Source organism: Sciurus vulgaris (assembly GCF_902686455.1).
Source record: "Sciurus vulgaris genome assembly, chromosome: 13".
Taxonomy (NCBI): Eukaryota; Metazoa; Chordata; class Mammalia; order Rodentia; family Sciuridae; genus Sciurus; species Sciurus vulgaris.
The window spans coordinates 89,915,559-89,935,730 of NC_136474.1; the positions used below are offsets into that span (position 1 = coordinate 89,915,559).

The window sequence follows — 20,172 nt, forward strand, 5'->3', positions numbered from 1 at the left end:
CATTTTTCTCAGCTATCGACTCTGCTTCCTATTTCACTTGAGGAAGCAGTAATAGGTGAAAGAGATAAGTGGAATAATGTATTTAAAGTGCTGTTAACAAAAGGCTGTGTGTTCAGCAAATGTGCTTTGCAAGAGTAAAAGTCATATGTAAGGCAAACAAAAATTCAGGAAATATTTAGAATTATACTTAGACAGAAAAATATGACCATAGAAGAAAGTCTTGAATAGAAAAGTGGCATAGAAAGAAAAAGGTAAACATAAGGACAAAGACAAAGAAGTACTGAATGTATAAAAAAGTAATATACACTTCTCATTTTCCTATAAGCTGTAAAACACTAGATGCATTTTTTTCTAAAACTGTGAGAGTGTAGAAGGAACTAATCATCTCAAAATAATTCTAGAAAGGAGAAAATGAGAAGGGGATATAGTAAATAGAGTTATAAACAAAACATACATGATGATTATTATAAATAAATCCAAGTATATAAATAATCACAATGAATGTAAATAGATTAAACACTCAATAAAAGACAATTACTTTTAGGATATGAATAAAAATCCAATTATATTCTGTTTATATGATGCATTATAAAACATTAAGCTGCAAAATGCTTAAAAATATCAAAATGAAAAACTCACATGCTAAAACTAAGCAAAAGGGAGTTGCAACATGCTGAAGATAAGAAGTGACATGAGATGAATAAAGAAACTATAAGTGAAGCATTAATAACTCATGGTCACATAATGTCATGCCACACCCAAAGCCAGAAAACACTTGGAAGAGAGAACTAGAGCAGGACATGTTCGTAAGTGTAGAATCAAGCAATATGGTTTGAAAGATAAATGACAGTCTTAAATTAGCACAGTTAAAAAGCATAAATCTTTTAAAAGGCAATAGCTCCTGACACCGAGGAGCTGGCCAGTCACCATCAGCCAGGTCTGGCATCCTGTTGAAGATGAGTAATTTCATGGGACACAGGCACTCAAGACAAAAACAAGACAACTCTGTAACTGTGTCCTGAAGACAGAGAAAGCATAAATATTTTCTAGAACATCACATAGCACTTGTCCTGGTCTCACAGTTAATATGAGTGACGGCTACTTCCTTGCCAATTAGTTTCAGCCTCTCTCTATTCTTCCCTCCTTTTAGATAACATTTATTCAGATATAAAATTGCAGCATTGTCCCTACATCCTGCCAGCTGTGGTCCAGAGCAAAGTCAAGTTTCTTAACCACCTCTCACTATAATAAGTAGCAAATCCCTCCAGGTTTTGCTGGAGAACATTCACAAAAAAATGAGATCTATATATAATTGGAAAAGATACAAAGCACAATATGAATAGCAAATTAAAAAAGGAATCAAAATTGAATGATGGAAATACGTAAAGCCAAAAGCCAAATTAACACAATAGCAAATACACATAAAATAGAAGGTAGAGACAGAAAAAGCTAAGTTAATAATCAGATACACTTACATAAAAGGAAAACTGCAATCAAGAAATAAAAACTAATAATGGCAGGATATTCAATATCAAAATAGAAAAAAAATGTGTGCAAGTGGGTAACTATAGAGGCAATATAATTTTGAGCAAATTTAGGCTAATGAATATGACAAATAAAAGGAAAGAACAAATTCCTAAATATATAACCTGTCAGTCAGGTATGGTGGCACATGCCTGTAATTCCAGCAACTTGGGAGGCTGAAGCAGGAGGACAGTTTGAGTACAACCTCAACAATTTAGTGAGACCCTGTCACAAAATAAAAAATAAAAAGGGCTGGAGATGTAGTATCCCTAGGTTTAATCCCCTATTGAAAAAAGAAAAAAAGATATATATGTATATATGTGCATGTGTGTGTGTGTGTGGGTGTGTGCATACACAGACACACACAACTTGTCAGAGCAGAGTAAAAAATGAATATGCAAGGAAAATAAAACTAACCTACAAGCATCAAATAAAATTTTGGATAAAGTAAAAATAGTCCTATAAAGAAAAAACAATGGTCAAATGACTTTACAAATGAGTTCTAACAAAGATTCTAATATTAGTTCATTTCAATCTTATACAAACTCTTCTAGAGAACATAAAAATAGAATATCCCCAACTTCTTCTATGTTATGTGTATAATGTTGACTTCAAACTTGGACTATTACAAGATGAGAAAAGAAAATTATAAGCCAATCACAATTATAAATGTTGATAACAGTGTCTTAAATTAATTATTAACAATCCAACAACATAGACAAATAATATAAATCATTTCCAGACTGGTCTTATCATATGAAGCCAAGATGGGTTTAGTCTCAAAGAAAAAGTATTTTCACATAATTACACTACAGATTAAGAAAAGAAACAAGACTATTTCAATAGGATAAAGAAAAAACATTCAATAAGTCTTCATGTCCCCATGATAAAAAGTCACATACCAAGCTAAGAATAGAAGAAAATACTACAGTAGTAAGTACTGGATAAGTGACAAGGAGCCCCTATGAACTACACATGATCATTGTGATCAGAGGTGAGACTTTAGGAACACTCCACTAACATTAGGGTTAATACAAGAACATTCAATATTATCAAACCTATTTAGCATTTCTTAGAAGGTTCCTAACAAATGCAGTAAGAATATTAAACAGTACCTCAAGTAGGAGGAAATAAAATTCTCATTAAGTACATATTACAAAACCATATATATAAATGTTTCAAAAGAATTTGTAGGTAAATTATTGAATTAGTGAGGATATTTAATAAGATCCCTGAAACAATAAATATACAAAAATCAAACTCAAAGTTAGACGTTTAATTGAAAATAAATAGTATTATAATAACAATATGTAACATGCTCTGATTTAAAATTGCCAAGGAATTAATAAATATTAAGTAGAAATAGAGGTATATTATGCCTAATGAATAGGAACCAATAATATAAAGATGTTCATTTCCCAAAAATGGATGTAATATCTTTATAATTAAAAGCATTGTTCTTTGTTTGTTTTCCAAAACTGTGAAACTAATCCTAAACTGCATATAGAATAACAAAGGCTTAAGAAGATCTGTGACAATACAAAGAAAGAAGAAAATAAAAGAGAATTGAATTGCCAGATTTCAAGGCTAGCTATAAGACTACAGGAATTTGTACAGTGTGGTATTGTTACTGGTAAAAGCAAATTTGTCACTCAAGTAGAGTAATGCCCAGAAACAGATTCACACAAAAGACAGAACCTGAATAGAATAGGACCTCAATAGAACTGGTATTGAAGGTCAGTGGGAAAGAAAAGATGATTCAGTCTTCCACTTTAGGATAAGAGGGTATTCATACAGGAAAAGGAAAAAAAAAAAAAAAAAGAAATCTCATAATAGACAAAATGGTTAATGCTAAATATGGGCAACAAAATCTGTGGCAGATGGGCCTTAAAGTAATCCCTAACCTCTCCCTGTTGCCTGCCTTCATACCCTGGTATAATCTCTTGCCCTTGGATATGGATGAGACCTGTGACTGTCTTCCTATGGAACACAGCAAAGGTGATGGTTGTCAGTCCCCTGGTTACATGACACTATCTGCAGAGTCTCTGTTGATTTCCTCCCTTCTTGGCTTTAATGAAGTAAGCTGCCATATGCAGAGGCACACATGGTAAGCTACAGATAATGCTCTCCAAGCATCAACTTGAAAAGAACTAAGACTTTTAGTCCAGCAACCCACAAGGAGCTAAGTCTCACCAACAACTATGCACAGGAACACAGGAGCACAGGAGCAGATGCCTCCCCAGTTCAGTCACTGGTGAGATTGCAGTCCCAGTGAACAACTGACTGCAGCCATGTTAACCATCCTAAGCAGACAGCCACACTAATTCAAGGGCTGACTCCTGACTCAAAGGTGGTATTCTGAGATAGGGTGTTATTTCAGTCTGCTAAGTTTGTGGTACTACTTTCATGGAACAATGGATCATTAATGAAAGAGTGTTTAGGAGATTTTTAGGGCCAACACCTCAGGAAAGAATTTCAATAAGATGGCAAAGCAGTATAAATAACAAAGGAAAACATTGACATATTTGATTCCATTCAATTTAAGAAAACCTTTGCATTTAAAGACACCACAAATGTCATAATATAAAGATTAAAAACATAAGCCAAAAATTTATCCATTAACACATAACCAAAAAATGATTGGTATTGAGACTACATGGTAAACTTCAATGATTTAGTAAGAAAAAAGAACTTAATAGGAAAAGAAGTAACCAACATGACTGCAAATTTCATTTCACAAAAGAAACAAAAATGACAAGAATAAAGACCAGTGTCTATGTTTTTAGACATGTGCATGCATGCTTATGTGTAAGTGCTGTGAGTCATTAATAACCAGAAAAAATGAAAATGAAAACCAGATGTGACATCCTTTTATCCCAACAGAAAGGAAAATACTAAGAAATCGGAAAATACTAAGAAATTAGAGAATGTCAAGTACAGAAAGAAATCTGGAACAACAGAAACTCTTCTAGAGCGTCAATTTATATAGCCAATCTCGAAAATAAGGTGGCATTATCTAAATAGTTGGGAATGGATATGGCATATTAACCCAGAACCTTCCAACCATACAAATATATTCTAGGAAGGAAGGTGGATAGGTGCAGATGGGAAGAGTTTGGGTGCAAGCAACATTCTTGGATATGTATACTATGGAACATACTTGAGAATTTTACAGAGCATTGCTTGAATTTGCAAAAATTATAAATATCCCTAAAATAATTCAAGCTAAAAGTTGAATAAGGTATGGTATTTTTATATAGTAGCACATTCATATGATGAAACATTACTGTGGTGAAGAATATGTGATCTTTACATACAAACATCACATGCATTAGATAAAATTTTTATAAAAGGAAAGCACATTGTATAATACAGACAGTATGTTACTAATTACTAAAGTTAGAAACACAAAGTTAGACACCATGTTTATATATATGTACGTGTGTATATATATGTATGTATATATATATATATACTTATCTTTAACATATATTTACACGTGAGTGTATGTGTGTGTGTGTTGAAGCTATAGAGTAAAGCAAAGAAATACCTACGACAAAAATTACCTCTCAGATGTCTGGTGGGAGCAGAGGATGTGATACTGGGTCAGAAGGACTTAACTAGCAGTATTAATTGTGCATTTTTAGAGCAGAGGGTGAGTACACTCCTTTCATTTCATTGCTATTCTTCATTTTAACATATGTTTTGTACCTTATTATAGAATGTATGAGTATATGAAATCTAACCTTAAATCCCAGGTTTGGCAACAACTTCTAATACCATAGAAGGCTTCCAATGTTCCAGCTAGGATCAATGCATCTTTTTATTCTCAACTGATTTTTCATTATCCAAATGCTACAGTTAGATAGGTAGGGACAGTAGAACTGGCATGTGCAAGAATCAACTCAACAGTGATTTCTAATTGCTTACAGTCAACCAGTGACAGAATATGAACAAGAACACCCAAGAAAAACTAAGTACAGGAAATGAGTTCCTTTTCATTGAAGGTAGTAGGCTGAGCCCTACTACCATAGCCCGACTAAGTGGTCCATTGCCAGAGTACATGCTATTCCTCTTTCCTTGCTAACTGATTGAGCTCTTGGCTAGAGTCTCTAGAATTTGACCCGGGTCCCACCCACTCTATGGTCAGAGAAGAAAGAAAACATCCAACCTAACAAGCATGTTAACAAGATAATATACCGTAGGATGCTACCTCAATACAAAGCATATGTGAGAATGACATAGAAATTAACAAAAAAACTCTATATTAGTATAATTAATAAAAACTTTTGTTATGTAAGTGGTAAAGTGAATAATAATGTTATATATATTATTAAATATACATAATTACAACACATATTTGTTTTCATCATCATAAACAAATAAAATATTTACAAAATAACTTTAGGCATCCCAAGCCTTACCCCTATTTAAATATGAGAAAATTTAAGTAAAAAAATAGAATAATTTTCAACATAGAAGATAATATATACACATATATATACATATATCTCAAATGAACACAAAAACAAAGTTATGATTGATATACAAATAGGACTTGCAACATAGAATAAAACTGAGTGATAGCATCATACTTGAATTTAGAAAATTCTGTACCTTAGTCAATCTCAGTAGTAAATGCAATATGCTCTAGAGAAACATAAAATTCAGAAAAAGATAGAGATACTATAGTCAAAGTTTGGACAAAACTGCTGTTTCTTGGAAGTATGAACGTAGAACAGCAGTATTTCTAAATTGTGATGCTACATGTGCATGCAACTCAATAATATATTAAATATTAACATGAATGTATGACTCTTTGACCTATGTCTCTTTATTCTACATGCTCATATTATCTGAAAACGCTAACATATTTTTTTGCTAAGAAATGATACAACTTATGATGCGTGGTGTGTGTGATCACTTGCAGTAGGAAAATGAAAGCTTCTGCTGTCTCTCCATGTCAATAAGACCAGAGAATTAGAGGTGGTTACGAAGAGGAGAAAGTTATTTTTTGATTCATTCGCACAGTTAATTTTTTTTTAAATCCTTGCATCATCTCAAAAGGGGTTTCCCAGATGGAGAAATAGAGGTTTAAAATTAAGAAACTGCCTAAGATCTCAGAACTAATAGATACTCATCAGGAAATTTTTATTCAGTTCTAATTTTGTATCCCATATAATCTATAAAAATCTCTCTCTCTCTCTCTCTATCTGTCTATCCATCTATCTATAATTTGTCATGAAAATTTTGCCCTTCAAATTAAAACAAGGAAATGGGGGAAGGGTAAAAGAAGCTCTTAGAGAAACTCATAGGCCAATCACCCCTCATACAGAAAAAATCTGCCCCTGTGGATAATGGAATTTGTAAAGTTTCAATGTGTGCACCACAAACATGTATTTATTACCCTGTGTTCAACACTGAGATGTTTTAGACAGTTGTATAATTATCCGGGGGGAGAAATTAAACACCGGGGGTATGTACTTCTCAGTTTGGTAAACCTGGGGAGAAATAAGCACTTGTTAGGTGAAGCACAGAGGCCAGCTGCCCCAGGCTCCAGCTAGCACTGGAGCAGCCCAGGTGCTCCAGCTAATGTCTGACAACTAGCAGTAAAAGCCATGGGTTTGTGTGAGGTTAACTTTTATTAGCTGTTTCTGTCTTTTAATGAGTATCTTATGAAAGTAATGCCATCACCTACAGGCTGTATTACATGTGTATATATATATATATATCCTTCTTCAGATCAGAGTTCTGTGAAATATTGTAGTAAGACATTAAATTAAAATGGCCAAGTAAAGGTAAAATAGCCATATTCTAAATTTCCACATAATTTGAACAAATCTACAAATTAATCTTAATATTCTGAATATTAATATTTTGAACAAATCTACAAATTAATATTAATATTCAGAATATTAATATTCTGAACAAAATAAATATATGATTAACACAACAAACACCAATAAAACTAGACAGTAATCTTTCACCATAGTATACCAAGTGCTGGAGTATTTTTTTGCATAACATGAATAAGGCAAGCTTTGCTTATAGAAGGATGCCAGATTTTAAATCAGGGATTAGAGCTTATATTGCTCATTTAGTAACTGAGGAAAGTGACAGTAATGGGAGCTGAATTGACTTCCAAAAGGGGAAGGACAAACCAAGGATGCTTCATGAGCGTGCACATTTTCCTCCTCAAATGATTAAGAACAATGTCCATCCCAAGTTCAGAAAAAGACAGACATCACATGGAGGAACATTTCAGGTCTAGAACATCTGAGAACCCAAGACACTCAAAAGTGAAATTTTATATCAATATTAACACACTTGAAAGAAAAATTACATTCATCTCAATAGAGTCAGAAATACTACAGAAATAGAGAAACAACATACAACAGAACAACTGCGATGTATTATGAATTGATTTCTCTCAGATCGTAAGTTTTCTTTTTAACCAAGTTTTATGTCACTATGATTCATTCTTTGAGTTTAGACCACAACACAATCTCACAGTGATGACTCTTCTGGGGCACCTCCGTCCCTTCGCTCCCTTCCATCTGCCTTTCCCTCGTCCCTCCACTCTTGACTTCCTCCCCTCATTCTCTCCTGGTCCTTCTCCTCTTTCCCTCTGGCGTGGTTTACAACACAGGGAAAAGAGCAACGAGTTCAGGGCCTTCCCCTAAAATCGACTCCATGTGAATATATCTGGTTGACTCTAAGTCATGGCATTGATAGGAATATTCCCTTCCACTTTTCTATACTAGGAACTTTGTAAAAAGAAAAGTGTGTTTCTTTATGGTCCCTAGCATAAATGTCAGCCCCACGGATACGGGGCCATGGAAGCATTCCCTGGATAGAGTTGTCTGGCATTGTGGACCTGGAGGCACTTGGGGTTGTGGGGGATTGGTGGGGAGGAGAGGAAAAAATAAAAGATTGCTGATGCCTGAATCAAATACACTGAGTTATTCTTCTTACTGCCATCACTAGCAAAGATACACACACACACACACACACACACACACAACCAGTGAGACCACACTCAAGTATTCCTTCCTCTTTAGGGCATCCCTTGATATTTGATTGTAGACCCGATTTCTTTCTTATAAGTGCATTGGAGCAGTCAAATAAGAATGTCAGTGAGAGTGACAATGCCTTTGCTCTATTTGGATTTATGGATAACCCTGAATCTTTGGAAGGGCTTCTCATTGATGGAAACTGCTCTGACAATTAGAGACAAAAACCTAAGCAAGAAAAATAAGTAGTGGGCTGTACTCTAACATACCAGTCATAACTTCCTCTAACTCATTAAACCCTCCTTTACTCATAACCACCTTGCTTCAGAAATAAGGAGACAAGCCAAGTATTGCTTTGCCTTTCCGTGGGTGGTCATAATTACCCCTCCTCTCCTCTTCTTGATGAATTTCTGATAGTTCTGAAGTCCTACAGGTATTGTCTACTCCTCACCTGCAGGTTCATGGCCAATTCATATTTGTGTTCTTCCCACATGTGAGCAATACCTTGACAGCTGATATACATGAATTAGAGAACTGATGTGTAAATGATAAATCCAAGCAAAATTTCTTCAAAAATTTTTGAAATTGGTAGAACAACACAAATCTTTGTCAAAGCACTTATTAGCTGATTTAATTTGTATAAACCACTTGTTGTATGTTTCAACTGTTATCTGCAAAATAAGTACGATGTAGAATTGTGGGAATTGCACATAAGACCCATGCAAACCTTATGAGTCAATAGGGGCACATATTAAGTGATTAATTCATGATAGATCATATTTTTAAAAGACTTCTTTATGCTTACTACTTGAGGCACTATTTAATACGCCTCAAATAACTTGCAAGAAGTGTTTTCTTTCTGGCAATATCATGCCTTAATACATATCTTATCAGTGTTGGTGGGGACAGAGGCAGATGTGGAGCACAGGTGCTTAATACGGGCATATCCTGACCATTTAAACTTGAAGAGCTTGGGAGAATTCTGAAGCAAAGTTAAAGGCTTGCCATCTGGGTGGGGTGCAGGGGTGGAGTTCATGTTTACTGGGTGAATTGTGGGACTGTGTATGTAGATTAGACTTTTCCTGTATTTTCCAACTTCTTTTTTTACTCCCTACTAAATTCTAGCATTATTACCCAAAGACTTAAAGAAGGGGCATATGGTGAATTATCCTAACTACAGTCACATGGCTTTTAGATTTTTATTTTTGTATTAATAGAGCAGTCTCTTATACATATAGATCTGACAAACCAGTTTATGATCTTCAGTCTGTTTTATCTTCTTTTTTGTTGTTGTTGTTGTTGTTGTTGTTATTTGTTTTTTGCTACATAACAAGATAAGGTATGAAAAACAAAAACAAAAATTTCCATGGTTTGAAAGACTTAGCTGAAATCCATCTTTGGAATCAGAATCAATTAAACATGTTACCTGGATTACATAAAATATAAATCCATATAAATTATAGCTTAAGCATCTACAACTTTTTAGAGAATGTCAGACTCTGGTTTTTAAAGTGTCTAACATTCTCTGCAAAATCCAGTAACTTGAGCCTCAATACTTATTTGGATAATTTTTCTGCCAAAATGTAGTGAATGATTAGTCAGATACAATAATTTGGTTAACATATAAGAAGAAAATATTCAATGTCTTCATATAAGGTTAAACACCCTGAAAGTGGTGATACAACATATTACCTTCTATTTACATTTTTTCCTAATCAGTGAAAACTTTTCTATTTATAATCAAAGTTAATGAAATCAAATCACATTGCAATTTGAAAATTACCATTTTTACTCACTTGTAGATAAGTAAATGTGATATACTTTATATAAGAATGTCTAGGATTTTTGATGATGCATAACATTCTCTGCTTATCAATAATGCCAATCAAAAATAAATGGCAGACATCAGGTACAAACACAAGAATGGGAAGTAATACTCCATGTATTATATGTCAAAATACATTCTATTGCCACGTATAACTAAAGAGAACTAAAAAATAAGTGGCAGAGAGGAGGGGTGATAAGTTCATAATGAGGATTTTTAAGACATGCTCGTGTGTATGAGGGGAGTGCTTCCTTGAATATATTTGGAGAAGGCAGTTCCTCTAATATTCCTTGGAATTTGACATAAATAAAAATGATCCTATTCTTGTCAGGCATTTATCAGTTATTGTCCAAAAGATAATCAATTGTGTAATATTTTGGAATCTCGGCCCAACAGGTCCATGGTCTTGTGTCATATTGATAAAATCTGTATTTTAAAATTTAAATTGAAGCAAATTCACAGATTTAGCTTCCTTCTCCTGAGTAGAATCTATTTCCAATCCTCTCTGGACTTTTCATTGTGGTACATTCAACTTTAGATGTGGGCTTTCTATTTCACCCTGAGAAAAATCCGTCATTTCAAACTTTGTAAGTCAAATTATCATTACATTTGCTATTTTACTTTTGGCAGCAAAATTTTTAAAATTTCATTATCATTAGTTTTAATAAAATTTTGTTAAAGTAGCTTTTTTCGAATAAGTCTAAATTTGGGAAATGAAGGAAGGGTGACTATTATATATAGGACATTTTATAAAGGTTTTTCAAACAAGTGTTAGTAATCATCTTATTTGCAAGATGAGTAAAAGTATGTGTACAGACAACTCAAATTTCTCCTGGATTACCCTGAACGACAGTGCAGGACCTGAGGATGTACTAGGAGAAGCAGTCACCTTAGGTATTCAGGTTACAAGGCAGAAGTGTGACCATGTGTGCGCACGCACATTTCGCAAGTTTGATGGATGTGTCGTTCCCTTCCCCAGCATAACACTCCTCACAGGAGAATTTCCAAGTACAGTCTTCAGCAAATTTTCTACATTAGAGTTACCTAAGTAGTGTGGCTTGCATCTAAAATTTTCCCTCTGGATTGGGAATGAATGAGTACAGAGACAGAGAACTCTGTATTGCTGTGTTAGGATGAGAGTTATGGTCCACTGTGAAGGCCATTTGGGTAAACCTTCTTTGTTCTGCTATCAATATATTCCCATATTCATTCTCAGAATCACTCTTTCATTATCCACATATCTTCTTTCCCCTGTTCCTCCACACGTTTCATTAGGCTGTCCTCTGCTTATGCAGGCATTTCTGCATGTTCAAAGAAAGGCAGGGGTGGCTTCTGCTGTCTTCTCTGATACCAGCACCCATGTGCAATTCTTACCTTATCAGCTCTAATACTACGTCCAACCCAGATCCTTTTTATTTTATCTGATTCGAGACCACACGTCCTGGGAATTGAAAGCAAACACTGAGACTCTGAGCAATAACAGAAACAGTGTTATCATCCATGTAGCAATTTTAAATGTTTGTTGATTGACCCTGAGATAAAACAATCTTCCTTAAGAATAATAGGTAGAAGTCTTCATTGCCCTCTTAACCTACATGAATATAATTTTTATTCATTTTGTTACCATAAAGGGAAAATTATGGGAGTTATGAGAAGTAAATGTGGAGGAAGGGAGCAGTATCATATCATAATGGAAGGAAAATGACAGCCGAGTTAGATTTAGCTGGAATGTAACATAGCCACAGCTTTATCACTTTTGAGGCACATTTTGACATAATAACAAACTACTGAGACAGAACCACTTTTATCTAGGTCAGAATGACAGACTCCAAGTGTTAGCGAGCTTGAAGGAACTACAGTTTGTAGTCTGAACATCAGGAAGAAGACTGCAATCTCTACAAAGATTTTCATCAAGTCTCGACACTGCCTGATAGTTTTCATCCAGTACATTGTAATTACTCCACTGGCTTATAATGGCATAGCATTTTGATTTCAGAATCCAAAAAGTAAAATGAAGCAATTTTATGTTGACTACATTTATAATAAGATGCAGATGGTAAAAGAAACAGATGCCTCTGACATCATCTCCCATTTGCCTTCAATTTTGCAGACACTGGCGGTCTGTAAACTCACTCAAAAGGAAGCAAGAAAAGTCAGGCAGTTTTCCAATTCTGTCTCCAGTCTAAGAAAACATTGGCAGCAGTGGCACTGCTTTCTTTGAGTCATCCAGTGGTAATTCCACAAAAAATAAATTTGATTCTAAGTCTGTGTCAGTCCTTAATGCAAAATTAATCATCAGAGAAAAGGAAATCTCCGCAAATACTGGGAGTTTAACAATTAGTAACTACCGACTGTTTTGCTTGACAGTGACAAAAAGGACAGGGTGGGAGTAGTGTAATGGCAAACAGCTGTAGCTTCAGGAAGCCAAAAAAGAGAGTTTTAAACAGATAAGCATGTCTAAAAACCCAGCCCTCAGCACCCAGATTATTCAGACTTATTTCTTATTATTTGTAAGTAAAAAAAACTTTAAGGAAACTTTCCAGATTATTATTTCTGACTTAAAAAAAAAGTTCATACTGTATTTCCATCTGCATTTCCAGAAGGAATTCTGTAGTTCTGATAGGAACTTAACGCCATTTCTCCAGTGATATCACTGAGTGTTATATAAAGTAAAAGGAATTCACTTTTTTCTTTTTCTTTGTGCAAGGTAAGTGTGTTAAAAGACCTTTTCAAAAAGATAAATAGTCCATCTTGAAAGGAAGAGACGCTTGGGTAAAGCAGCAACTGCAAGGCCTTTAGTAGTGTATGAGGTCCCCAGATAGGTTAGCACAGTTACAGAAGGCAAGTTAAACAAAATCCTTTAAAACCTTCCCATTTTCCCAGAACCCCACGACATAATTTCATCTACACTTCTGAAACAGAAATATTTTAGCAGAAAAAAATCCAGAAACAAAAGCAAGGAAAGTGGTAACGTAAAAAATAAATCCTGCTAGGCCAAATATGGTGCCTATTTTTTTTTAAATAATCTCTCTGTGCAAATAAAAGACAGAAAACACACACACACACACACACACACACACACACACACACACAATACAAGAATAAACCAACTCTTCTAGTCCATATCCACAAAGTGGGTAGGGAAGCATTAGTGCAAATTTCTGCTGACCTGCAGCATTTAGTCCATAAACTTTGGATATCCTAGACGATCCATCAGTGTCCAGCAGATGTTTTCAATTAGTTTAATTTCATCTCTAGGCAAGTTTTGTTTCCAAACATTAGTATTAGTTGGTGATATTTCCCCTTCATATGGAAGGTAAAAAAGGTTTGTAGAAGTGGCAAACAATATTTGGTTTAAACTAGCAGGAGACAATGGAATTCCAAGAAAAGCAAAAATCCTTTCAGTAGTCTTCTGAGGAAAATGAACAATATCTTCGAACTTGACCAGCTGGTAGCTGGTAGGCAGCAAATCTGTATTTATTCTCAAGGCTGCTGCTGTATTTGCGAGCCATAAATGAGACAATAAGGAGACAGCATTTGATTCAGACTTTTCTAATTCTTTCCTCAATGGTTCATACTCGAAAGCATAGCCTGAATCTAAGTCACATTTACCTTTACCTCCCTCTATTTTAAACAATCTTGCTAAGTGCTCTGGTACATTCTTCAAAGTGTAAAGACTTGGCTTACTACTGTACAGCATTGAATAAATCCATGCCCGAGGGTCTCTTACGATATACAATGCCCTCATGGAAGCCCCTAAAACTTCCTGAAAAAAGTGAAGCTTCAACGTCCAGCTACCGCTACTTAAACTAAGCACAGGACGTGCACTTGGGTAATAGACCAGGTGTCTCCTCAAAGCCCTAATATATTCAGCATCTCTGTCAAAAGTGCCTCTCATTCTACTTCTTTGTTCTGGCAAAGACTCTCTCCTTTTCAATTTTCTTTTCTTGTCCTTATTTGTTGTAAAATATTGAGCCAGTTTACCCCTACTGGGTTCATGCAGACGGATGTTTTGCAAATGTAGTTTTGTGTCCTGGACTAACGATTGCAACCATCCTCGAAGTACACGAAAATGCCCACTGTGGATATCTGATACCTTCCACTCACAAGCATCTACAAATGAATCAATTTCAAATTCGGTTTCAGGGATATCGATGTAGGCTGTAGGAACTCTGATATAGAGAAAATCACTACTATTGAAAAAAAGTTGTTTGAGTATTTCAGCTCCTGAACCAGGAAGTGAGGTAATGACAACATCAGGAAGATCCGCATAGTGCCCTTTGGAAGACACAGACTTCTTGCTTGTCTCGGTTCCTGTCCTTGTCCATTTTGCACAGATGGGCTGAGTGCAAGTGCTCCACACATCCAGCAGTTCAATAAGCCACAAGGCAATAACAAGAATTAGTATCCAACGCATTAGTTTTCTAAAAGAAAGGTAAAACCGCCACTGAAATGTTAAAATCACCAAACTAATGCACAAAATTAATCCAATTGCTATGTTAAACTTAAATCCAAAAGGGAAAATAGCTCTATCATGTCTGACTGGCAGTACTATTGCTTGAGTACCCAAACCAAATCGGGTTATTTGACCTTGGTTGGCCACATTGGCAAAGCCACCGAATCCCAGGTAACTGAATCTTGTTTTCAGGTTGTGGTAGTCAGTTACAATGGAAACAACGTGTTCAGTGTTATTGACATTGAGAGAAATCTGAAGTCCAGAATTGGAATTATCAATGAATCTGCAGCTGGAAACATTGACATACGGCCCATAAAAGACATATGCAATTCTTGTGATTGTGGATTCCATCTGAAATGTAACATTAACAAATTGAGTCCACCGTTTCTTAAATTCAGCTGCTTGCTCTGCTTCCTGTATACTAGCCATCGGGCTATTGCCATGGTGATCAAACCAAAACATTTTGTAATGGGCATCCCATACATCCATCATGGCACCATTATACCTATTCATAAACCTATATGGGATGTATTTAAAATCAATATCCAGGTTATGAAAGAAGGCACTGACAGAATTTATTGGGGAAGCTTCTTGCCTCTCAATGTGGTCAACAACTAGCAGAGTTTGAGAATTTAAGAGGAGTAAAGCACGATACACACTTTTCAGTCTCATTGCTGAAGAATAAGCAGATACTGCTTCCCCACTCACAAATATCATTTCCCCGTGTTGAGAGGCAGTGATGATTTCCCCTGCAGCATCACCAACTTCCTCACCAATCCACTTGAGCCACTGTGCACATTCTCCCAGTTGACCTTCCCAAGGCTTATTACATTGGCTTGAGGGTGATGGAGCAAACACCAATACATTGTTAAGGTGACTCAGCTTTGGTCCATAGAGAGCTTCGGAAACAAAAACTTGCCCATTGGGGGCAAATGTAAATGAGTTCTGATCTGGATGTTCATGTCCAGGGTTAAAGCTTCTCCAGCCATCAATCCAGGAGTATGGCTGAAAGTGAACTATGTCATACACAGCTCGTCCCCCCAGCTTCCCAGATTTGAAGGACACAAAGGTATTGGTTTGAGTGTTTGGTAGTCCAGCCCCGTAAGTGACTACTCCCCAGTTAGGAAATGTGTGCATCTTTGCAGTACCATATTCAGCAGGGGGTTGTGGGGTTAGCTGTGGATCATACCAGATGTATTCTGTGTGGAGAGTACTCCACCTCTGGGCAGTGGAAGGAACCATTGGTCCATCTTTAGGTCGATGCTTTCTAATTTGCTGAGCTAACCAATTTCCAGCTCCATTCTTTAAGATAAACTTATCCAAGAAAACTAGCTGACTCTCTGGACCATAAAACCAATTATAATTTGAATCTGCTATACCCACAGTTCTTTGGAAACCTGGCAAAAGGGTGGCATAATAGAACCAAAAGTGCATTTTTAACCAGTTATTATCCAAGTTGTTGATATTAAAATGGCGCTGTGCCAAAAACACATACTGTATGACTGATTTAGCTGTGTAGCTTCCATAGGCCACACCTTCATCCAAGGAGCCATCAACAACATGATTCAATAGAAACATTGTCTTTTCCATCACATCTACTACAACCTGTTTCCATATATTTGCTTTAGATCCTTTATCTACCCCAGTAACCAAGGCCCCTGTGAGTAATGCTATCATATTGGTAGCTTGATGGTTATGGAGAAGTTGTTTGCCCCAGGAGCGAACCTTGGAATACTCATACATTTCCTCAGTAATAACCCATATTTTTTCCAGGTATTTTTGTCTTCGATGATTATCTAATAAGTTATATAAAAAGTCAAAGGCAGTGGCAAAACCTGTTAATGAATGGCCAACTGGAACCTCATCTCCTGGTGCATTCTCAACTAGCCAGTCTTTGTAGCCAACCATCCGGTCCATATATTCCAAGACAAATTCAAAGGCAACTTTGTCTTCTGGACATAATAAACAGTACAACGCTAAAGGAGGCAGATTGTTACCATAGATTTCATTCCACTTCGCAGCAAAATCGGCATGCTTGGGTGGAGGTAGGTAGTATGTTGGGTTGGACAGCATGACTGTCACTGCGCTTCTGATAGCTCTGAAAAGATGCAAATGGCTTGAGCGAGACTTCTGTCTCATTGCTTGGATTTCTCCAGCATCGAAATATAAACTTGGATGAAGCATATTTCTCCTCATCTTTTGTTCGGGTCTGAAATCTTGCACTTTCTGTGTCTTAAACTGATCTATATCATCTGTGAAAACTGCCCATTCAGAGTAATTGCTTACAGATTCTTCAAGAGTAGAGAAACCAAACATCACTAATGTTAAAAGTAGGAAATGTCCTGTAAACATTAACGCCATGATCCATGGGGAAGATCCTTTCCTTAGGCATAAGTGACAAAGAGGGTGCTTAATGTGTTTTCCATCTGGTTAATATAAAACATATATTAAAGATCTCCATAAAACTGAATTTAAAATCTTCTTTGCTGACATTCAGCTCATCCAAAGCAGGTACAGTTGCCAAAAAGAGAAAACTTACACAGTGTATCTGTGTCCCTGGCACAGTTATGCTTCCAGTAAAATTTCAAGGAATATTATTAAGACCTCTAATTTTTCTGTAACACACAGGAACAGTGGTAAGAGTCAAAATATTAAAAGTGCAGCATTTACTTCCTTTACATTAATCTATTTTAACAGGAAGAGTCAAATCATACATTGTACAAAAAAGAAAAAGCACTCCAAACTTAAAATTAAAGAGTCATTCGCAGCACAGAAAGCCATCATGGTGACACACTCACCACACATGTACGATTTGTTTCTGTGTGTCTGACTGAAAACCGTGACAAAGTACTGACATTCCTGGAATGAATGGAATCACAGATTAGTCCCTTCAACTTTTAATACTTCTTGGTTTATGAATTATTTCTTCTTCCATGTTTAGGAGAAAAACATCTTCAAAAAGTATGTTCAAAGTCCCATGTGGTCCAAAAAAAAAAAAAAAAAAATTAAACTTCCTGCTTTCATTTCAAATGTCTTTTCCAGGCTTACTGACTATATGACCCAGGAAAGCATTTTCGTGTCTTCCTCTATCAGCTTCATCGATACAACTATAAAAATCTAATCTCTTCAGCCACCTAGGCACATATTTTCCAATCACGAAGTAACCATCAACAGGAAAATAAAAGTCCCCTTTCACCGACAGTGACCATGACGTCTCTTTTTTCTTCCTTTTTCATGACACTCCTTTCTGGGGAGAAACAAAACAAAGCAACTGTCTGAGGCTACAGGTAGCTGAAAGTGAAGACAAACTAATGATCAAAACACTCTACAGTCACTTGATAGAAATTTTAGAATTATAATAAAATCTGATATCATACACAATCCAAGTGATTGATAGATAAAATCAAGTGAATCTTTTTCTCATGCTGCTCTGCACATACAAGGATTCCAACGAATGTGAGTGAATGGCAAGCACCTGTGAGACACATATTTATATTCTAACTGTGGTTTGTGGTTTGCTCTAGTCCTTTTTGCATGCTTTTATTAAAATGCAGTTAAAGAGGAGTACTGCTGTCATTCTTAGCATTTGGGGTAGGAAAGACCCAGGGACGAAGAGTAAACGTCGAAAGGGCCTTTTCCTGTTACTCTGGCTGAAGGTCTGGCCTTGGCCGGACCAGGGGCTGCCACGGAGGAGGAAGACGGAGGAGGAAAGGTGCCCGCTCCAGCGGCCAGGCCTGGGGGCGGCAGGGCGCCTCACCTGTGGCCGGCGCCGGCCTGCGCGCGGCGGGCAGCAGAGGGCGCGCGGAGCCCGCGCAGCGAGCCGCGGCCGCGCCGCCCGGTCCGGGAGACGAGAGCCTCCCCAAGTTTCGGCCCGGCAAGTCTGCTCTGCGCAGGAGGCGCCGCGCTCGAGTTGCCCGGCCCGCCCGCCCGCCTGTTGCACTTCTCCTCCGCGCCCCCCCGGCCTGCGCCCCTTCCCGCGCGGGCGACCCGCCGGCCCGGCGCGGAGGTCCGGGGCGGGCGACCCCCGCTGGCCCAGGGCGCTTACCTCCGGCCGGCCGCGACGGGTCTGGGGCGGCGCTGGGCTCCGAGAGCCGCGGCGGCGGGGAGCCGGCCGGCGGCCCCGCAGGGACCCCGCGCTCCGACGGGCTGAGGCGGCGCGCGGGCTGCTCCGCGGCGCTGGCGCCCCGCGCCCCGCGGCGCTCCGGCACGCCCGCCCTCGGGGAACGCCGGACGCTCCCGGGAGCCCCGGACCCGCAGGCAGCCGTAAGCGGCGTGCGCTCGGGGCAGCGTGTCCAGCCGGGGCCGCGTCGCCAGGCCGCGATGCCGCTGCGGCCGCCGCTGCTCCGCGCCAGCTCCGGCCGCGCGGCCAAGGGAGGGCGAGAGACGGCGAAGGGGGCCGGCGGACGGGGGCGGGGCGGGGCGGGGAGGGGCGGAGCCTCGGGCGCGGAGAGCCGGCGACGCGGGCCTGTGGGGGCGTGGCCGGCCGCGGGGGCGGGGTCAGGGGCGGGGCGGGGCGGGGCCAAGCGCGGCGGGGAAGAGGCTAGGGAGCTGGGGGTCCGGGCTGCGGCGGCGCTGCGTCCTGGGCTGGAGGAGGGGGAGTTAGGCAGCGCCAGGGCCACGATCCGCGGGGCTGGGCTTGAAATCATTTGGTTCAGCGAAGAGGACAACTGTACCAAAGCCAAGAGTGGCAGGCAGACAGGGAAGATGAGGTTGATGATAGATGATGAGCGGGATGAGCAGGATGAGCGGGATGACGTTTGTGATAACAAGTCACCCTTCAGGAAAGAGCCAGCGCTGGAGAGGGAAGGACCACTTCTTGGAACCCAGAGCAACCTGGCTGAGGTTACTGTCATAGCAAAGCAAAACCAAAATGCATATATTAGTATATGGAAATAATTTCAGTAGCACGGATGCTAAAGACCAGGGCAAAAAACCAAAAATGAACCGTCTTTACTAATCAAAAATAATTACTACGGGCATTATAACTAGGAGAGTAGTATGGGATAAACAGGTAGAAGGAAAGTCAAAATGAACAGAAATCGTTCTATAGTAAAAAATCTGCATACAGGTGAAGAAGGCAGCCTGTCTTGGTTACTCTCCCTTGCTTGTGCAGTTCCAGAGCTTGGGAATCCTAGGGCAGGGTTTCCTCTTATAGTGGACACTGGGAACTTCTTGCAGATAGATTACAGTTTGACAAGACCTAATCCAAAGTCTCACCTCCCCACCACAAGTAACAGCTCAATAGTAGTAAGAGTACACTTCTGTTCCTCATACTGGGATACCCACCCCAGTCCAGATGACTTTTGCTTTAGCTCTTCAGAAACTGTATTTATTCTATTTCTTATTTTCAAATA

At 38.3% G+C, this 20,172-nt stretch overlaps 1 protein-coding gene across 2 annotated transcripts; it reads right to left on the reverse strand.

Moving 5' to 3' along the window:
* Window positions 1-9,217: 9,217 nt before the first annotated feature.
* DSEL (dermatan sulfate epimerase like) lies at window positions 9,218-19,118 on the reverse strand. 2 transcript variants are annotated; one of them, XM_079108979.1, is made up of 2 exons: window positions 18,864-19,118; window positions 9,218-18,061 (listed from the first exon to the last, which is right to left on the reverse strand). In XM_079108979.1, the coding sequence occupies exon 2, from the start codon at window positions 17,177-17,179 to the stop codon at window positions 13,541-13,543; it is 3,639 nt and encodes a 1,212-aa protein (XP_078965105.1). In that variant the 5' UTR covers window positions 17,180-18,061; window positions 18,864-19,118; the 3' UTR covers window positions 9,218-13,540. The 2 variants fall into 2 exon arrangements, with proteins under 2 accessions (XP_078965105.1, XP_078965104.1); XM_079108978.1 differs by having other exon boundaries at window positions 9,218-18,065.
* Between the last annotated feature and the right edge of the window lie 1,054 nt (window positions 19,119-20,172).

Bases quoted from the DNA above. Each gene is read 5' to 3' on its own strand.
- DSEL (XM_079108979.1), bottom strand. From the start codon at position 17,179: ATGGCGTTAATGTTTACAGGACATTTCCTACTTTTAACATTAGTGATG.